General features: G+C 35.2%; 3 protein-coding genes and 1 non-coding gene across 4 annotated transcripts; 2 read left to right on the plus strand and 2 right to left on the minus strand.

Moving 5' to 3' along the window:
- Positions 1 to 249: 249 nt before the first annotated feature.
- On the plus strand, positions 250 to 4,198 carry LOC100799157 (pentatricopeptide repeat-containing protein At2g39620). Its single transcript, XM_003551772.5, has one exon. It carries the CDS (start codon positions 719 to 721, stop codon positions 3,380 to 3,382), a length of 2,664 nt encoding a protein of 887 aa, XP_003551820.1. The 5' UTR covers positions 250 to 718; the 3' UTR covers positions 3,383 to 4,198.
- A 4-nt stretch (positions 4,199 to 4,202) lies between these two features.
- Positions 4,203 to 5,248, minus strand: LOC100799681 (DNA repair protein XRCC3 homolog). Its single transcript, XM_003551773.5, has one exon. It carries the CDS (start codon positions 5,156 to 5,158, stop codon positions 4,292 to 4,294), a length of 867 nt encoding a protein of 288 aa, XP_003551821.1. The 5' UTR covers positions 5,159 to 5,248; the 3' UTR covers positions 4,203 to 4,291.
- A 663-nt stretch (positions 5,249 to 5,911) lies between these two features.
- TRNAC-GCA (transfer RNA cysteine (anticodon GCA)) lies at positions 5,912 to 5,983 on the plus strand. The gene has a single exon. It is a non-coding gene; the product is annotated as a tRNA-Cys (tRNA).
- A 1,608-nt stretch (positions 5,984 to 7,591) lies between these two features.
- Positions 7,592 to 20,146, minus strand: LOC102660840 (uncharacterized). The gene is made up of 10 exons (XM_006602967.3): positions 19,834 to 20,146; positions 19,262 to 19,355; positions 17,880 to 18,782; positions 17,244 to 17,365; positions 15,731 to 16,682; positions 14,001 to 14,498; positions 11,845 to 12,170; positions 10,846 to 10,944; positions 10,638 to 10,763; positions 7,592 to 10,005 (listed from the first exon to the last, which is right to left on the minus strand). Exons 1-10 carry the CDS (start codon positions 19,954 to 19,956, stop codon positions 8,206 to 8,208), a joined length of 5,043 nt encoding a protein of 1,680 aa, XP_006603030.1. The 5' UTR covers positions 19,957 to 20,146; the 3' UTR covers positions 7,592 to 8,205.
- Between the last annotated feature and the right edge of the window lie 182 nt (positions 20,147 to 20,328).

Here is a 20,328-nt window from a genome sequence, read left to right on the forward strand (position 1 = left end):
TTTGATTTTTTTTTTTACTTTAAATTGTAGGATTTTCAGGTAGAAAGCTTTAGCAAAAATTTTCGAACAACTATAGGAATAACAATTTGTTAAATTTTATTAAAGTCATTTATTTTATTTATATAACTAGTATTTTAATACATGCAATTTATATGATGAATAATTTTATATAATTAAAATTTATAATAACTAATTAATTTAATTTTATACATTATTATTTAATGTAATTTTTATACCATCCATCAACAAAATAAACCTTTTTAGGAAAAAATAAAATAAATAAAAGTGAAGAAAAAAAAAGAAGAGAGAAAAAAAAAACATCACGTGTTTGAGTTCTTCATTGATAAAAACTAACAATTTTAACAAGTTATTCTATCTCAAAAAAAAAATGAATAGCAATAGAGTTTCACATCATTATTCATCAATTTTGCAAGTTGATTTAATTATGAAACAATGATACACAAATACTCAGTTGTTTATTTTAAACATTTGACTGTTACCTCTCATTTCTAATAAGCTATGATGGAATCTCTACTTACTAAACCCAACCCTTACTCAGAATCCACTATATTGGTTTCAAAAAACTTATGGAAACGAGTCGATAAGCCAACTAAAACAATAATAGATACTACCACTCAAAAAACAGTTACTTTGGTTGTGGTCGTGTTTCGGAGGAGAATCATAAATTTGCAATGAAAAGAAAGATAGATAGAGAACCATGACAATGAGGTTGAGAATAAGAACCATAACAGCGAGACATTCACTTCACAACATTCACAATAATAGATACGACCACTCTCACTATGTTCATTCCGATGCCAGGGCAATTTCTCGAACCACCAACACAATTCCACACCATTGCAACCACAACCACCACTACTACCTTCACCTTCTTCGTTCATGCAAATACTTGAACCCTCTGCTCCAAATCCATGCTCGTCTAATTGTCCAACAATGCACCTTGGCACCCAATTCCATCACAAACCCTTCTCTGATTCTGTGGAACTCATTGATTAGAGCTTATTCTAGACTCCATCTATTCCAGGAAGCAATAAAATCGTATCAAACAATGTCATACATGGGACTTGAACCTGACAAGTACACATTCACCTTTGTTTTGAAGGCTTGTACTGGTGCTTTGGACTTCCATGAGGGTGTTGCCATTCATCAAGATATAGCTTCCAGGGAGTTAGAATGTGATGTTTTTATTGGGACTGGACTTGTTGACATGTACTGTAAGATGGGCCACTTGGACAATGCAAGAAAGGTATTTGATAAAATGCCCGGGAAGGATGTTGCTTCTTGGAATGCAATGATTTCAGGCTTATCTCAGAGCTCAAACCCTTGTGAGGCACTGGAAATATTTCAGAGGATGCAGATGGAGGAAGGTGTGGAGCCGGACTCTGTGAGTATCTTGAACTTGGCTCCAGCTGTTTCTAGATTAGAGGATGTTGATTCTTGCAAGTCTATTCATGGTTATGTGGTTAGGAGATGTGTTTTCGGTGTGGTTTCTAATTCATTGATTGATATGTACTCTAAATGTGGTGAGGTAAAGTTGGCTCATCAGATTTTTGACCAGATGTGGGTTAAGGATGATATCTCGTGGGCAACAATGATGGCTGGATATGTACATCATGGTTGTTACTTTGAGGTTCTTCAATTACTAGATGAAATGAAACGAAAGCACATAAAGATGAATAAGATATCAGTTGTAAACTCCGTTTTGGCAGCTACAGAGACGAGAGACCTGGAGAAAGGGAAGGAAGTTCATAATTATGCTTTACAGCTAGGGATGACGTCAGATATTGTAGTTGCTACTCCTATCGTGAGCATGTATGCAAAATGTGGTGAGTTGAAGAAAGCTAAAGAGTTTTTTCTGAGTCTTGAAGGAAGAGATTTGGTTGTTTGGTCTGCTTTTTTATCAGCTCTTGTCCAAGCAGGATATCCTGGAGAAGCATTGTCTATATTCCAAGAGATGCAGCATGAAGGTTTGAAACCAGATAAAACAATTCTATCAAGTCTGGTTTCCGCATGTGCTGAAATTTCAAGTTCCAGATTAGGTAAGATGATGCACTGCTATGTTATTAAAGCAGACATGGGGTCAGATATTTCAGTAGCAACAACCCTTGTCTCAATGTACACTAGATGTAAATCATTTATGTATGCTATGACGCTATTCAACAGAATGCATTATAAAGATGTTGTGGCATGGAATACTTTGATAAATGGATTTACCAAATGTGGTGACCCACGTCTTGCATTGGAAATGTTCCTTAGATTACAATTAAGTGGGGTTCAACCAGATAGTGGAACCATGGTGAGTTTGCTTTCAGCTTGTGCCCTTCTGGATGACCTTTATCTAGGAATCTGCTTTCATGGAAATATCATAAAGAATGGTATTGAATCTGAAATGCATGTAAAAGTTGCTCTAATAGACATGTATGCCAAATGTGGGAGCCTTTGCACAGCTGAAAACTTGTTTCACTTAAACAAGCATGTAAAGGATGAGGTATCTTGGAATGTAATGATTGCAGGGTACCTGCATAATGGATGTGCCAATGAAGCAATTTCCACATTTAATCAGATGAAATTGGAAAGTGTAAGGCCCAATTTAGTCACATTTGTGACCATTCTTCCGGCTGTATCATATTTATCAATATTAAGAGAGGCCATGGCTTTTCATGCCTGCATAATCCGAATGGGATTCATATCTAGTACCCTTATTGGAAACAGTCTTATAGATATGTATGCTAAAAGTGGGCAACTCAGTTATTCTGAGAAATGCTTTCATGAGATGGAAAATAAAGGCACTATCTCATGGAATGCAATGCTTTCAGGTTATGCTATGCATGGCCAAGGTGAAGTTGCCCTTGCCCTTTTTTCACTTATGCAAGAGACTCATGTCCCTGTTGATTCAGTTTCCTACATCAGTGTATTATCTGCCTGCAGACATGCTGGCTTAATTCAAGAAGGAAGGAACATTTTCCAGTCTATGACCGAAAAGCACAATCTTGAACCAAGTATGGAACACTATGCCTGCATGGTTGATCTTTTAGGCTGTGCTGGTTTATTTGATGAAGTTTTGTGTTTAATTGATAAAATGCCAACAGAACCTGATGCTCAAGTCTGGGGAGCCCTGCTGGGAGCATGTAAAATGCATTCCAATGTGAAATTAGGAGAGATTGCCCTCCATCACCTCCTCAAACTTGAACCAAGAAATGCAGTTCATTACATAGTTTTGTCAGACATATATGCTCAATGTGGTAGGTGGATTGATGCCAGGAGGACAAGATCAAATATGACCGACCATGGATTGAAGAAAAATCCCGGATATAGTTGGGTTGGAGCTCATAAACAAGGACTATCCCTTTCTGGCAAATGACAAATCCCAACCACTGCTAACCATAAACAACCTACTTGCAAATAGAGAAGAACCTGTCATGACTCATAACATGTTTGACAAAAGAAAAAGTTATTAGCATTCTTATTGTCTTACTTTTTTGGTAAGTGGGTTTACATGGTAAAAGGTAATATGTATATCAGGAAAAAAAATAGTATTCTGAGTACATTACATATTTTAGTAGATATATCATTCATTTTATATTTTATAGGTCATCATAGTATGTATGAAACCGGTAGAATAAATTATGCTTTGCTGGTGGACCAAGTCACCTAGCAGCCAGCAAGTTTCTATTGATGCAACAATCAAAGAAATTAAGCTTCAAACTGTCTAGTGAGATAGTATTTAAGTAGAGTTACGCTAAAATACTCTTAAAACTTAGTTGCTGAAATGCAAAAATCACAGACCATTGAAACTTGAAGGACAATCCAAAACTTGAGACATGTGGTACCTACATTATCTTTCAGGTACCAGTTCGGTATAATGAAAAGAAAGTAAAATGAGATAAAAGTTTTGAACTAAAATAGCGTGTAAAAGTGTAGATTTCATCTTATTTTAATGTTCATTTCTTCTCTTTTTCACTCTATTTCTCTTCAAACAAACGTACGACATTTTTAAAAAAATTTCTTATAGGTATCCTACTTTAAAAACAACATGTTCGAGACATCATTGGATACTAGAGGAATTAGAACCGTAGTTGGGAGACAAACCCATACATTTCAAAATTTGAAACACTTGAAAATAAGTAAAATCATGGAATTTGAGTCCTTTTGAAATATTCATATATACAACAAAAAAATCATTCAAGTAATCAATCGACTTAATACATTAACTTTGCACTGTGAAAATAATAAATACGTATAAACAAGGTGGGTCAAAACTGAAAAGAGTTCAAAGATTTATCTCTTCTTCTCGGTGTTGCATCATCTCCACGCCGAAAACGCCTTCCCCTTTAATAACATACTCGCAAGAAGAGTGCGGCAAATGAGGAGCAAACACAACTCTCATTTTCCTTGTCTTCACCGGCGGCTCATCCTCATCCTTCGACAAAAACAGTCTCGAGTTAACACAATGGGCCCAAGCCAGGCCCAACGCAGGACAAACCCTTCGGCCCGAAGAATAAAGCCCATTACCCAAACTCCCAAAGCTCACGTCACCATCACCGATCAAATCCACAACCTGGTTCGTCACCACCACCGCAATCCCAAACCTCTTCGCCAACTGCCGCAATCCCCCCGAGATTCCGAAAAACAGCGACGACCTCCGCCGGAGATCCGATCCGGTGTTCTCGAAATCGGAGCGGAAAAGCGCGGCGATGGAATCGATCACGATGATTCTCACCGGCCGCCACGGCGATTTCGAGTGCAAGAGGAAAGTCTCGATGGTTGGGATTAGGTTGAGTAATTCGTGCGCGGAGTGGACGGCGCGTAGGAAGACGCGGTCGCAGGGGTCGGAGCAAGGGAGGTCGGGGTGGGAGGCGCGGAAGGCGCGTGAGAGGTGGCGGAGGCGGCGGAAGGGGAAGGGGAACTCGGTGTGGATGAAGATGGAGGAGGCGGAGAGACCGCCGTGAGAGGGGGGGAGCTGGGCGGAGAGGGCGAGTTGGAGGCAGAGCTGCGTCTTGCCGCAACCGCTCTCGCCGACGAACTCGGTGACGGAGGCGCAGGGGACGCCGCCGGCGAGGCAGCGATCGAGTACGGGACAGCCCAGGGTGCACTTCTGGGTGCGGTGTTGCAATTGCAATAGGTTCTCTGCCCTCATCTCTCTATCATTTCATTTGAATTCTCGCGCTTAAATTCTAATTACCTTGTTACTCAATAAGTCACTTCTGTCCTCATCTTATTTTTAAACTTCGTACGGACAAATTTAATCGGATTCTACACTTTTTATTAAAAAAAAAAAAAAGGAAAGAATTTAACAGATTTTAATACTAACCTACATGCTTACAGTTTTTTCTCTCTAGATTTCACCATATAAGAACATATTGTTTTTTTAAAAAAAAATAGTTAATAAGAGACAGTGAATAGTCACTTCTAAGTTCATTTTATTTTAAAGAATAAATATTCATTTTTTTGAAACAATGAAATTGTGAGTAATAACACATTAGTACTTGAAAATTGATAAATTTTAATTTATTTTTTAAGTATATAAAAAGTGTGAATATAATTATTACAAAAATACTAAAAATTTACTTACAGATGGCAGCTCTTTTTTCTTAAGCGCGTGACAGGTAATATTTAATTTTTAAATTTATCTTTTGCTAATATTTATTTTATAAGTCTCATTAATTTATTAATTATTATAAATAAATAAATGCAATATGAAAATGTAAACCTCACCTTAAAAATTGGACACGGCAAATTCATTGGCTTTGATTATACATTTTCTGCTTGGTCTCTAAAAAAGAGTATAAATTAGTGTTTACAAATTACAATTGAAATTGTAGATTATGTTGTCAATTATATTAATATTATTAATGATAATAAGTTAATATCAAATACAAATATCATCAAGGGGTCCATAGCTCAGTGGTAGAGCATTTGACTGCAGATCAAGAGGTCACCGGTTCGAACCCGGTTGGGCCCTCTTTTCCAAAATTTTTTCTTTACTTTTATTTTGTTGGTAACCCTTACAAGTTACAGCGCTTTTGTGCCTCACTACGGAAAGGAACACAAGCACTTTCTACAAAACAGTGCATTCCTCTACCAAAATCAAACAGTGGAGTAATTTCATTCTAAAGAAATTAAGTACCATATTAAAATCACCAATAATGAAATAGATTTTTTCTTAAGTAATAAAATATGAAAAAGAACGTGTTCAAAATGTTTTAGTTTAAGAAAAAAAAAACCTTATAAATTAGTTTGGTAACATCGAGTATTGATTAAAATAATTAAGGCAGCTAAAAATTTCTTTTGATTGAATTCCTATTTTTTTAAAAAAATAATAAGTTGATTTAATATGCATTACAAAATAAAATACACGTAAGAAAAAAAAAAAATATATATATATATATATATATATATATATATATATATATATATATATATATATAAGAATGATTCTGCTTCCGAGAATGAAACTCGGACTTATAATATAAAAGTGAATTTACAAAAAAAAAAATATTAAAAAGATAAATAGATAATTACCTCGAGAACAGAAAAGGCAATTTTTCCTATCTCTATGTTCGAAGTCAAGTTTTGATTTTGAACATGTATTTTCTAATTTTCACATCAAATTCGCATAAAAACGTAAATGCTATAAATACATACTTTAAATTGGACGTCAGTACATGGTTGAAAACACTAAAACAGGAGTGCACTTAATTTTTGGATGATAATTTGTTAACATATTAAGAATTAATTGAAAACTGGATATGTCTGATAAAATGATACTTGTATTTTAATCCAGAGCTTCTTATTATGAGGGTAATTATGAACATACATTGCGCATTAGTAACTTATAGAGCGCACTTGTTTCATCCCATTTGATTTCTTCCAACAGTTAGTACATTTTGGAAACTGTCAACCTCAGGAACCATTGCATTATCATTTTAGTTAGGTGCTAACGGCTAACATACAAGCATATAAATTCCTTATTTTTTTCTAACCATTGGATTCTGAGGCATGGTATTTTTTAAGAGAAACAATGACTATCTTTTTAAACATCCACTAACACAAGTTCTCAACTTCATATTGGATTAAAATCGTCATTCATATTTCTTAATTTTCCACTTAGAAAGTAATACATGATTAAAAAAAACTATCAACATGCTTGGGTAAATTTCTTTAGAATCTAAAAAAGAAAATAATAAGATATATTTCTCCATAAGCTTAAATAAACTCTCCAATTAACAAACCATTAGTTAATTTGTAAAAACTTTCTCGTATAACTTATCTAAACATGAGAGCACAACATTTACAAATTAACTAAGAAAAAACTCATTTTAACTTATAGAGAAACTCATTTTATTTTTTCTTTCTATTTTTTTCTCCTAGAAGCACTTCAAGAAAAGCTTACCCAAAGAGGTTCTAACCTTTTATCTTTTTTTTTTTTTGCTCGTGTCACTTTAATAAATATATTATAGTGTATGACCATGTGCTATCCCGTGTATAACTTGTACAGGTAAAAGACACGCACTGTCACCTCACAAAAAGGGTGAGAATGAATCAGAAGAATAACACCAACCACCGCAGGTACACAATAAAATATTTTCTTTCATTCCATCTGTGCTAACAGTCTACAAAATTCAATGTCCAAAATATGATACCACCATGCCCAACATAATAACGGGGAGGAAAAATGCTAGCAATTCAAATCTGACACTCTTTTCAACACTATCGGATAAAACCTCATGTTGGTCAACTTATATAGGATTGGGTTTAAGTTATTTAGTGATGCCAACACAAGATTTCACCTAATAACAATAAAATGTTGAAAAGTGTCAACGAGTAAGTTACCAACATTCCCCTATGGTGGAATGGCCTTCAAATGTGCTAGTACTATTTTGTTTCTCATTAAGCAAGACGGCAAAAACAGAAGATTCACTATTCCTATAAAGTTTGACAGCCTATAATCTATTTGTGCCTGCACCTAACAAGTAATCAGACATTGCAATATACTCATACCTTATTTATCTTCCAGAACAAAAGTTCGATTTAGGTCCAACTCTCAAAAACCTGAAACTTCTTTGTCAATAGAACTGCTTCCAAAAGGTGGAAATATAGTACGATTTAAAAAATCATCTACATGTTGAGGCCTTGTGACAGAAGCAAAACTGGGACCAAATTTCCCGTGAACCAACCTGACTTTCAATCGGTTCCTAAATCTTTAGTTAACAGTTCAATACCCATTTGTTTTGCTGCATCAACAGCATCTTTTGCATCTCCACTGGTCATATACAGCTTATAGAAGCATTTCCACAACATGATAGAAAATGGATACACTGATAGAGCCCTTCTATAAAACCTGTCACATATTGTCTCAATGCCCATAGAATTGTGCAAAAGCTCTCCAGCCTCCACCCAGACGTATTCAGGTGGTATTGGCATGGCATCTAAAATTGCATTTAGCAGGTTTGAACAAGCCCAAAACCATAGACTGGCTGAGTTTGAGTCAGAATTGTATTCCTTGGTTAGTAGCTTGCAAACAGCAATAGCTAATTGGAAGTTGTGAGGAACAACCTCCATAATGGCTTCAACAAAATCCACCAGATGTTTGGGGTCACTAACAGTTTGGGGTAAAAGAGATGAACCAAACCATGACTGAAGTATCAAGTTTAGCAGAGAACAGTCAAATGAAACTGGACTTAATATGTTACCAATAAGATGCTGTACTCTTGGCTTCTTGATGTTGTCAACAAATTTTCTGGTCAACACCTTGGGGACTAGCAATGCCTGAGAGGAACCATCTGCATACAACTCCAAAATCCTCTTGATGGCACCATCAGAACCATCCTCCTTCAAGCTCCACGCATCATAAACCAGAAACATCACATATGTCTTCATACATTGTTCTAAACCTCCAAAACTAGCAGTACTCTTAGCCTTGTCAAAAGCTATGCATGCTTCTGTTTTATCATTCTGTAAAAAATTATAGAGAGACAGATTAAGAAATCCAAACATCATATCTATCTGTTTATGATCAGAACTGAATCTGTCTGAAACAGATTTTGAATCCAATCCCAATGAGCCACAAGAATTACCATCATCAGTGATCTCCTTCCCTCCATTTGGGAGATTTTGTACTTGCCAAATACACTTGAACCACCGGACTGTAATTGCTTTTGCCAGATCAATTCTTCGATTGTGGATAGCATTTTCAATGTACTGATTCCAGATGCACTGGATTCCAGGAACTTCTTTTGGCCATCTGTTAATGGCTTCCTCAAATCCCATGAAACCATCAACATCAATATCCTGTTTCTGTATACGAGCTGATGCCAGGACCAATTCTATGCAGGAAGGATACAGCTTAACATATTTATCCAGCAAATCTCTAAAGCATTCTTTGTTATCAAGAGCAGCCATGCATCTGATATGATTGAGTGCAAAAAGTTGAGCAGACCTAAGATTAACTTCACTTTTTACAGATTCACTATAGACAAAAGAATCAATAGATTCAACAGCTGTCTCCACAAGTTTAATAGCCATCTCCTTGTCATCTTCAGATAAACTGACAACGGGCCATTCAATATCAAGGAGACTTTTCTCAGATTCAAACTTCTGAACAACAGCATCAGGCAGTCTCCTGTAAATAACTAAGTAAACACAACAAACCCAGAATACACATTTGTCAGAAACTGTTAAGCAATTGAGTATTTCTGAGAGTGACAGATGATGAGGCTCATTGGATTTTGTTGTAGTAGGGAATATTCCATAACTTCTTTCAATGGCCTTCTCAACATTCCCTGACATGCATAAGCAATGCATCATCTGTAAAAACAGGTCTAAGATGCATGGACTTTCATGTATTATGTCCTTGGGACTGGCAGCTGCATGCTGACAGAGCACTGAAAGAGCAGTATCATAGGCAACCAATCGGTCAGCAAGCTTCCCCCGACTATTGATGTACATGAGCCACAGCACATAAGATTCTTCACAGAGCTTAACCTGGAAAACAACAGTTGAGTGTTTTCACAGCACACATTCAGTTCTCAATAGGAAGGAATAACATGCTAACAAAAAGTTAAAAAGGGATTAAAGTAGAGACCAAAAAGATAACAAAATGCTTGTTCTTCCCAAACAACATAAGGAAACAAGAATTGCATTGAATTCTCTCTTGCATGGACAAAAGGCCAAAAGAAGAAAAAACACAATGGCCCACTTTCCTGCTTAGATTATTTGTCTAGAAAGACTTTTAATTCATCCATTCACGCCCATCACTACATGAATATACTTCCCAACAACCAGTTTTTATAAAATGATAGACAGGTTCAAATAATTCATTACTCCCTTATACAACTCAAAGTTTTCCTTATGATATTTAAAGTGATGGACAACATGTATTTTGGACTTGTGTTTTTACTTCTATGAGGAAAAAATAGAAAAAAGTAGGAGAAGCACCATTGTTATTACACAAACCAAACCACAAGACCTAAAAGGTAATTCATAAAGTCTCTGTAGATTTCCTGAGTTTATCAACAATAACAAAATTCTCAAAAACTCCCCATTTTCCTTTCAGAAGAAAGAAATATTCTCCAGGGCACACTCCACATAAAAGTAGGAAGCAAAGAAAAACATACCGCACACAAGAACATGTCATCCTTTTCATTTGGCTTCAAATTTCCATAGTAAATGAGTAGATAAACAATCCAGAGAACCACAGATGTTGGATCATTGTCCAGAGCTTTGGACAGCACAGACAGAGCCTGAAAAATCCAAATTTTGAGATGGAGATAGATGGACAAATTGTGACCCTAACCATCCAGACAGTGCATATACAACTGTTACCTTCCTTACACCCTGCAATTTATTAATTTCCTGGTTGAGAATAAGAAGAGCCATCTCAACAACTTGTTCAGTGTCAGCCATAGCCTGCTTAATTTGATTCTAAGTATGCAATAAATAAAGGGGAAGTTAGCATGAATTAAGGAATACAAAGAAACCATAAACTTGAACAAAGGTATCCAAGCCAGATCAATCAAGATGCATTGACCAGGGCAATTGTTAAATACATGTTATAGCAAATAGCCAATAAGAGGAAAAGGAAGTTCTTTATAAAACTGGAGGGGAGAAAGAAATCGTTATACAAAACCAATACGTTCCCACTCCAAAGTTCTCAAATTAACTCAATTAAAGTTCCTAGCAATATAATCAGGACTAGAAACTCTTTGCTTAGTTCATAAGCTAAACAAACAGCCAACATATTATATGTACATGCACTGGCATGCATAGGTACACAAATTATAAGAATGGTTATATTTCAAATCTTAAGTTTTAAAAAGTGGACCATTGAAATATTCAAAACCATAATCTCATAACTAGCATGGAAGTGTGACACTAGACAGAAGCACAAAAGGTATAAGAAAAAAAGGACTAGATATTTTCTGGCATCTGACCTAGAATCCACTAGGTAGAAACTTTGAATTTACTAGAGCAAAAGGAAATTTCTTGGAATAATATCGACTGCTATAAAAATAAAAGTTTTATCTTGTTTTACAAATAGTAGGACCCTCTATAGGTACCATAAAACTTCTTGGCAGGCATGCACTTTTCTAGGACTTTTCAATAAACCATCAAAAGTATAACCAAATAAGATCCTAAAATGATTCTACAAAACCAAAATAAAATCATTAAAAATCAAACTAGAATTAAGTTGACCCATTTTGCTCACTTCTGCATAGTGATAACCTTGGAGTCTTGGACAGAAACATAATTAAAGAGATAATAATTGAAAACCAATAGAAGTGTACTAAACAAGGGGGGAAAAAATAGTTAAAAGCAACAAACCCCAGCTCCAGTTCTCCAATGAAAAGAAGATAATTGTGTGTTACATGCCCCATGGACCTCTATGCGTTCATCACCACCATGCAATAATGGACCATCAGCAGGTAAACCATTTCCAAGCAGATTTGATGTTGCTAAAGTAAGGGTGAAATGTTTCTGCCAGCATTGAGCATTTCTATGTACCACAACAGGTTTATATGCAAATTGATCTGCTTTCAGAGTATCTAAACCAACAAGGTAAGTTGGCAGAATCGTAGCTTTGTAACACTTGGGAACTTTTGCCACACCATTAGCGTTCTGTAGAGGCAATGGTAATCTACCTTGACAATCTACCAAAATAGGGTACAACAATGTCTTCAGAAAATAAATCTTAATAATATATCAGAAAATATTGGAAAGTAGCTGATATCAAAAGGAAATCATACTTCATAATTTGTAATTGAATTCCATTTACCAATATTAACTTCAGCTTGTAGCTAATAGTCAATGGTGGAGAAAAAAGAAGCCATTTTCCGTGTCAATTAGTAGTTTTAATAGTTTAGTCTGAAATCAGAATTATTTAAGAGTACTAGATATTAGGAGCTGCCACTAGTTAAGCAACTAAATAACCAAAGGACGGTAGAATAATTTAATACATCAGAAAGCCAAAAGGCATTATTTATTTTCTTTTTGAGAAATTAAGAGGATTTTTTCATTAAATATTGTTCATGGAAAGTATTAAATGCCAATAAAACAGAGCCATCAAGGTACTTTCTAAATGCATTATATATTGAGATGTGTTATCATACAACAGTTTATATACAACATTTTTTTCTTTGTCTCTCTATCACATCTCATATTTCTCTCCCATGTCTCCCTTTCTCTCGTATAAAACAGAGCCATCAAGGTGCTTGTTACTACTTAGTAAATGCATTAGATATTTATTTTTTTTGACAAAGTAGATGCCTTAGATATTGAGGTGTGTTATTCATACAACAGTTTATATACAACATTTTTTCTCTTTATTTCTCTCTCTTGTCTCTCTTTCTCTCATTGTTGCAAAATGTGCTGTACAAGTAACACTTCTCTTAGATATTTTAGCTACTCAACAGTCTTTCTTCTTTTTATGTCATTTTTATGACATTTCTCTTAGACATTTTGGAAAAGAAAAGGTCTCTATTTGTCTGTCATTTTAAAATTCTAAGATGACATGAATTACTATTTTCTCAATTGTACCTTGAGGAAAAACAGAAAAACAATAGCATATGAAATGTCAGAAGTAACACGAAATTACAAATAATTTTAATAAAAATGAAGAGATTAATTAATTTTCTTAATCTATGCACACATCCCATGGAAAATCAACTTAACCCAACTTCTTCCCTATTAAAAACTTTATTATTTCTGGAACAGCTCCAGATTTGAATGCTCTAATAATTGAACTATTCTAACCCAAAACCTGACATGCTTTAAACTAGATATAAGCTATTATTTACACCCAAACCTTAATTCTGGAGATAAAATATAACTATAATGATATAATCCCTCCCAGATGCACTCATTTCTACATAGTATCATCTGTTTATCCTTCACTGATGTATATCTTATGCGCAAACAATATACAGTTCAACTATGGAAAGCACCCAAAAAATGCAAATACAAATATATATATGAGGAGGGATCAAATTACACTGGTATAACTTTGGAAACTATTACACAATTTTTATAACTTGATATAGAATGTGATTTTTATTGATTCAACCGTTGAATTATATCTACATATTAACAAGATCATTTGTGTCAAATTTTGTCAAAATTGAACATTAACAAGAAGGTAATCAAATGATCTATAATTTAATATATTTTGAAATATTTATATTACGTTGATTTTAATCAATATGAATGAGGTAACAAATGATTTTAGAATAATATGAAATTTTGCATATGCGATCTATGTAAAAGAAACTTTCAATCCAACGGTGAGTTTTAAGAAAACATTATTCAGTAGAAAGTTATAGAATAGTGTAATAGTTGTCAAAGTTACACCAGTGTAATTTAATCTCTCTCTCTCTCTCTCTCTCTCTCTCTCTCTCTCTATATATATATATATATATATATCCCTCACATAACAAGGATGAAGACAAGACAAATAAGTTTCAAACAATCACTATTTTTTATACCTTCATTTTTAGAACCAGCGTGCTGAATGTTTTTATCACCATAGTCCTTAGCATGCTGCCAGGGACACTCATCATTGTTGCATTTTCCTCGCAGTTCATACATGCAAAGCGGCCAAAATGGATCAACTGAAGTACTGCAGCTGTAAGAGCTGTCATCTGAGATTAAATTTCCTACAGTGACAGGCATGGAGATTGCTAACACATCGCTAGACTTTGTTTCATCAGAACTGAGAGAAGTAGCATTTTCATTTTGACCATCATTAGCATGAATAAACATATTTTTACTCTGTAATTGATTTGAATTGAATGGAAACATTTCTCTCAGATCACTGAATGCACTCCTAAAAATCAAAAGCGGGATGTTCACTTTATTTGTAAGACAAGGCATATCTCTTGAACCAATGCTGTAGTTGACATTCAATGAATTCCCACCAATGTTTTGCTGACTTTGAATATCCCTCAAATCCACAAAGATGCTCCTTTCAGGACTCTCAATGCCTAAGGTTATTGAACAAAATATATTCAACACAAACATGAAAGTTCATCTCAAAAAACTAGATTAAGTAGAACTAATATGAACTTGTGATTCCTCACAGTTATGGACCAAGAGCAACTGGGCTGAGATCTAATTAATCAACCAATACCTATTACCTAAACATGTCAATAGCTAGCTACACTGCAATTGACTACATTGTACTTCTACATCTTGGACCAAAATATATTCAACTTCCAAATTTGAGAGTCCCCTTATCATTGTTTTTCAGTGGTCAGCCATATTATTTAAGCAAATATATGAAGTTTGGTTCTTATATTTATTTTTACATAAGAACAAGTTTCAAAAATCTTGATATGAGTACACTTTAAACTTTGAACCATTCAATCGTAGCCTAGATTTGGAGTACCATCATAAAACTGTGCAACCAGCAACTGATAATATATTTCTCTACAAAAGGCACCTTATCAACAATTTCTATGCACCACAGGAAGGATCACATGGATTCAATAAAGGAAACAAATTGTACCCAAAAAAAATTGACTGGGATAAAAACATTCCATCAAATGTATAATAGATGCTTTAAGCAAGTTGTAATTAGAAATAGCCAACAGAAGACATAAGTTATAGTAAAATACAAGCACCAAAAACAGCATTCACATTGAACTGTTTTTAAGAGTAAGTCTTGACTGACTCATCAAGACATTATATCACAGATTCACAAATACAAATATACAAACTAAGATTTTCTTCTTTTTTTCATTAACAGTTGATACAATCCTAATAATCCAATATATTTGGCACCAAAACTATTTGCACTAGAAAAAAAATTAAATAATAAAGCTGAGAAAAATAAGATTATATTTTAGCACAAATATAGAAAAGTGAACTGCAGGGGAGAGGGGCATAGATAACAGCATATGAATTATACAGTTTACCTAAGCTACATTACATATCATGTTACAGTTGTGTTCAAATTATGTAATTCTGATTTCAGGCTTGGGTTCCTATCAAGACTGCAGCAAGTCTGATCTGGAACCTAGTGCTTGATATCAATATTTGTAAGCTTAGTACCTCTGGTACTCTTTTAATACTACTTATACTTTTGCTGAGCAAAAAAAAAAAAAAACACTCAGTCAGGATTCAGAATCAGCAACACAGACTTAGCAGTTGTATCTATATAGGGAAAACAACACAACAAAGCACACTTAATGAAAATAAGTAAATAAATAAAAACCTTTAACATCAGTATCTTCCGCCCTAGAGAATGGAACAGCAACATTTTTATGCACCTGGGTTTTCTCATTTCCAACCTCATTTTCAGCCCCTCTTTCAGCAGCAGGCTCTACATCATCACATGGATTGCCACTCTTCTTAGCTCTTGCCTCGAATCGTGCAAATAATTCAGATCTTAATTTTGCTTCAAGAAGCAAAGAATCCTGGGGACTATCATTGGAAAAATTTGCATTTGAAGTCGTATCTGTGTCCACTAATTTGGACTTTGAGTTTTGTTTTCTATGATACTCAGCATCATGATGATTAGAAACATGTCCAGGTGGAGAAATTTCTTCATTTTCATTAGCTGCTGTATCTAATTCATCCGAAGGAGAGTAAAATCCATCTGCAGCATAATTATCCCTTTGAGGCAATGGCTCTGAAGTACTGGCATCTGGTTCACCACAAGGTTCAGACCCTAAATTTGCTCCAGTAACATGGTGATTCGATATATTGGAATGCCTATTATTGATGCCTCGATTATTAGAATCAAAACTTGGATTGTTAATATCGTTATAGTCAGCCTGCCTTTGACAGCTTGATGTGGGCATTTCATATCCAAGTCCAGGTAAGAAATCCAACCCTATATCAGGATGTTGGTGCTGCCCTGAAGACCAAGAGAAGCCAGAATTGTTTAAAATTAAAGATCGTAACTTGGCGGAATACAATTCCCTTTTATGATAAAGATTGGTGCATCGAGCATTAGCCTCAAGCAAAGACCTCTGAGCTTTAAGATATGCTTTAAGTGCATTTCTTTCTTCAATTTCACATTTGTGCCTGTGTTCTTGAGCTTCCTCCAGTTCCTTGTCTATCAATTCTTCCATACCAAAAAATGACTGTAAATCTATACTGTTATGCTCTGAGACATTTACATTGCCATTATGATTCAAAAGAACTGCATTGCTTAATGCTTCCTACATGACAAAGGAAAGGAGAGAAGAGAGTCAAACAAAATGAAAATTGAAAAACAAGGAGGACTATAATGTCATACATTACAGGCCTCTTTTTCAATGTTTAATACCAGAACTTTATATGGGGAGGAACTTGATGGATAAACAAACCCTACACTGTTCTGCGTTGTTAAAGACAATAGAAACAACATGATATTAAGAAATTCAAAATTATATTAGAAACACTGCTGTTGTGTCATCAAAAGTTTGACTTAGATGATATATGACCTATTGAGACATAAACTCTTTTAAGAACAACAATGAAAACAGCACACTGATTACAAGTTCCAAAGGTCCATACTTCACTTATAAATCAAAACAGAGAGTCAGTCCATTATAGGCAAGCCAAAGTAAATTACAAATATCAACTGATGGAGTTTTCAGTGAAGTCACCAAGTAAAAAGGCAAATATCATGCGTAGCAAATTATAACTTATGGGCAATCACTGAACAGAAAAACACAGGCATAGGGGAGTCACTAAATAAAAGCAATGACCTGTAAATAAATAAAAAAATTATAACTCACGAAATTTTTTGGCACACTATTGGAACTCATATTTGCTGGCAATGCGTTTTGGTTGAAAGCAACAGAAGGGTCCACCAGCCTACTACTCTTCTCGGTTTGATTGCAACCATAATTGCCGTCACCTACAATGTAATTAGACCATGAGAGATTCTACACAAAAAATATAACTAAAATATGTTTCACCGGCTAGTGTTTGGGCTAGGTTGCAATCAAATGATCAGTTTTGTTATAGTTACCCAAGTCGTTTAAATAAAAAGCCAAGTCTTGTAGGATTAGACAATAATATTTTACACATTCCTATGACATGGCAATATGATTTTATATTTTGACTAAAAATACTTGGCATCAAATTTGCAATGGCACTTGGAAGCACCTTTGCATAAACTTGTGATCAGAATACGGAGATATGATAATGAAAATACTATGTGATAAAAGTTTATGAGTTATTGAAACAATAAAACAAAATTGGGAGACATTTGTTCAATTTTAGGGATTTAGAAATCCGATGGAGAGTACAAGTAGCTTCATTAAAAAATTTATTCAATTTTTAGAAATCCAGAATAGTACAACAAAGTTTTTGAACCAATTTGCAGACCAGAATTATTTAAGATACGGATATAAAGGTAAAGTATTTACCGTCTCTTGATCTACGAGGCATATTTTCTAATGAGTTGTCAAGATGTTTGTCAGGTTGCTTTTGTGATGTGATAGTTTTTGGCTCTGCTCTACATAATGGAATCTCTTTTTTGCCATGGTCAATTTTGTTTCTCTCCTGAGGATGATAGTTTTCTAACGTAGAATCTTTTGGTGGCAACAGAGATTTAACAACAGGAACTTCTTGCTGACTATCAACAGCTTGAGAGGTACCATATGATGTGCTAACTTTCAAGCGCTTCCTATCTGGCTCTTTTGGCTCCAATTGTGCAGGTCCAGAGGAAACTGGAGTACTTTTTCTAGCCATATTCTTTGAGTTGATGGCACTGTGGTCCCTACCCAAAACTGAAGCACTCTCCTTATTTTGCTGGGCTGCCTTCAGCTTGAGTTCACTTTCCCTAAGCGCAATCTGTTGCCGCAAATCCTGAAGTTTATTGTCATTTGACACCACTCCTTGATCACGTCCACGCTCTCGGTTTGCTAAATTTTTGTTCACTGGATTGAAATTTCTAGCTCGTGATCCTTGTACTAGTGGCACAGATCCAACACCCTTAGAATTAGAACCAGGGATTTTGGTCAATGATGAAACAAATGTGCGACTTAAGGATAATCTCTTGGGCACTTCCTTGGGTAAACTTGTTTGCCGTAACTTGTTAGGTTTTTCCAAGGATGAGCTAGTCCTCTTTGTACTGCTATCCAACCTAGATGCATTGCCTTTAGTTTCAAAGTCGCTACCACTGTCATCATCAGAGAAGCTTATGACAAGATTTTTATCAGTGCCCACATGACCAGTCCACAGAGAAGATTTAGGGGGTAATTGGTTCTTTTTTATGTCCTTCTGTGCAGTTGGTTGTCTATTCGTTTGCAACTGTACATTACTGGAGCCTGTAAAATATTGCCACAAAATTTACCCTCTATTGTAACAGACAGTAAAAATTTTGTATACAATGATGTGCACAGTGAACTCAAATATGACATGTCCTCTGACTAAAAGAAGAGAAAATATCCTTGATGTCCGAAAAAGCACCAACATAGGTTTCAAACGAAAAATACATTAAAGTGGTCTTATCCAACACATAAAACTAGAGATCAAATAAACAAACATAATACATATATCATCAGAATCAGATAAGCACATTTCTAGATCTTGTCTTGCAACAGTTAAAAGATTAAATTTCCAATTGCATAAACCATACCAATAAGCCCAGGACAAGTCAGATACTGATGGAGAGTTCAAGATGATGCCAGAAGAAAAGAGTGATGCTCTCATTAGGGGAGATTATTGGTATCAACTATTCAGATAATCCATAGCACAAGGCTAACACACTCAAGTTTTCCTTTAATTGAAAGTTACCAACACTTACCACCCTGAACGTTTTGTGTACTCTTTTGCACCAGTGGAACAGAACCAGACCCTACAGCAGGGATGGATTGCACAGTAGAGCTATCAAGGTTTTCCTGGTTAACACAAATTACTCATTAACAAACCGTAGCCAATAACATTTTTTTAAAATAAAAAAAGCAAAGAAACAAAATACAAACAATTAAATTGAATTAGCAAGAAGTCAAGAGCAACACGTGCTACCAAAATTCGCTACACTTCCAATTAACAAACACAAAACCCTACTCTGCAGTGTTCACAAATAGGACAAAAACATAACAGAGTAGTGTTCTCCATAAACTCTCAGATCTAGAGCAACTTATATAAATTTACGAACTAGTGGCAGTAAAGATAAACTACTGAGTTTAATCAAAATCAAAATACCAAACAAAACAAAAAAAAATCCTATGACTAAGAAACGAACAGAACAAACAGCGGTGCAGCAATGGAACGAGGAAAAAAAAATGAGTCAACGAATGCGAAATAGGAAAAGTTAGAATCGAAAAATGAAAATTAAATGAAAAAAAAAAGGTAGGGTTTGGTGAAGAAGAATACGTCGTCGTCGTCGTCGGAAGAGAGTTCGCCTTCCTCTCTGGTTTGGGGAGGAAGGTCGGGATTAGGAATCTCCGGCGCCGGCGAGGTGGTGGTGGAGGCGCGGAGGTTAACGGTGTCCTCCATCGTGCGTGAGAGTGTTTCTCTCTCTCTCTTTTCGGTTTGTTTCTCTCTCTAAAGATGAATGAAGCGAAGGAAAGGGTGAAGAAGAGGAGAAGGTGGTAAGAAAAAACAAAAAGAACCAACGAACTCGGGGCGGGGGGCACTACTGTTGTTCCTTTTGTTTTGCAGAAGCGGAAATCGCTATTGTGTCCTCATTTTTGTTACGTTTTTGCGCTTTTGGGGACTATTTTTCATTGTGACTATTCTTTGTGGGGTTAAAAAATTTAACAGTTTAATGGGGTTAATTTAACATGTGAAATTCTCTTTAGTAATATTGTTGTTGCTTAAATAAACAAATATGATTAGGGTTCACTTAATTACAATTAAATTTAACAA

This window comes from Glycine max, chromosome 18 (assembly GCF_000004515.6).
Source record: "Glycine max cultivar Williams 82 chromosome 18, Glycine_max_v4.0, whole genome shotgun sequence".
Classification (NCBI taxonomy): Eukaryota; Viridiplantae; Streptophyta; class Magnoliopsida; order Fabales; family Fabaceae; genus Glycine; species Glycine max.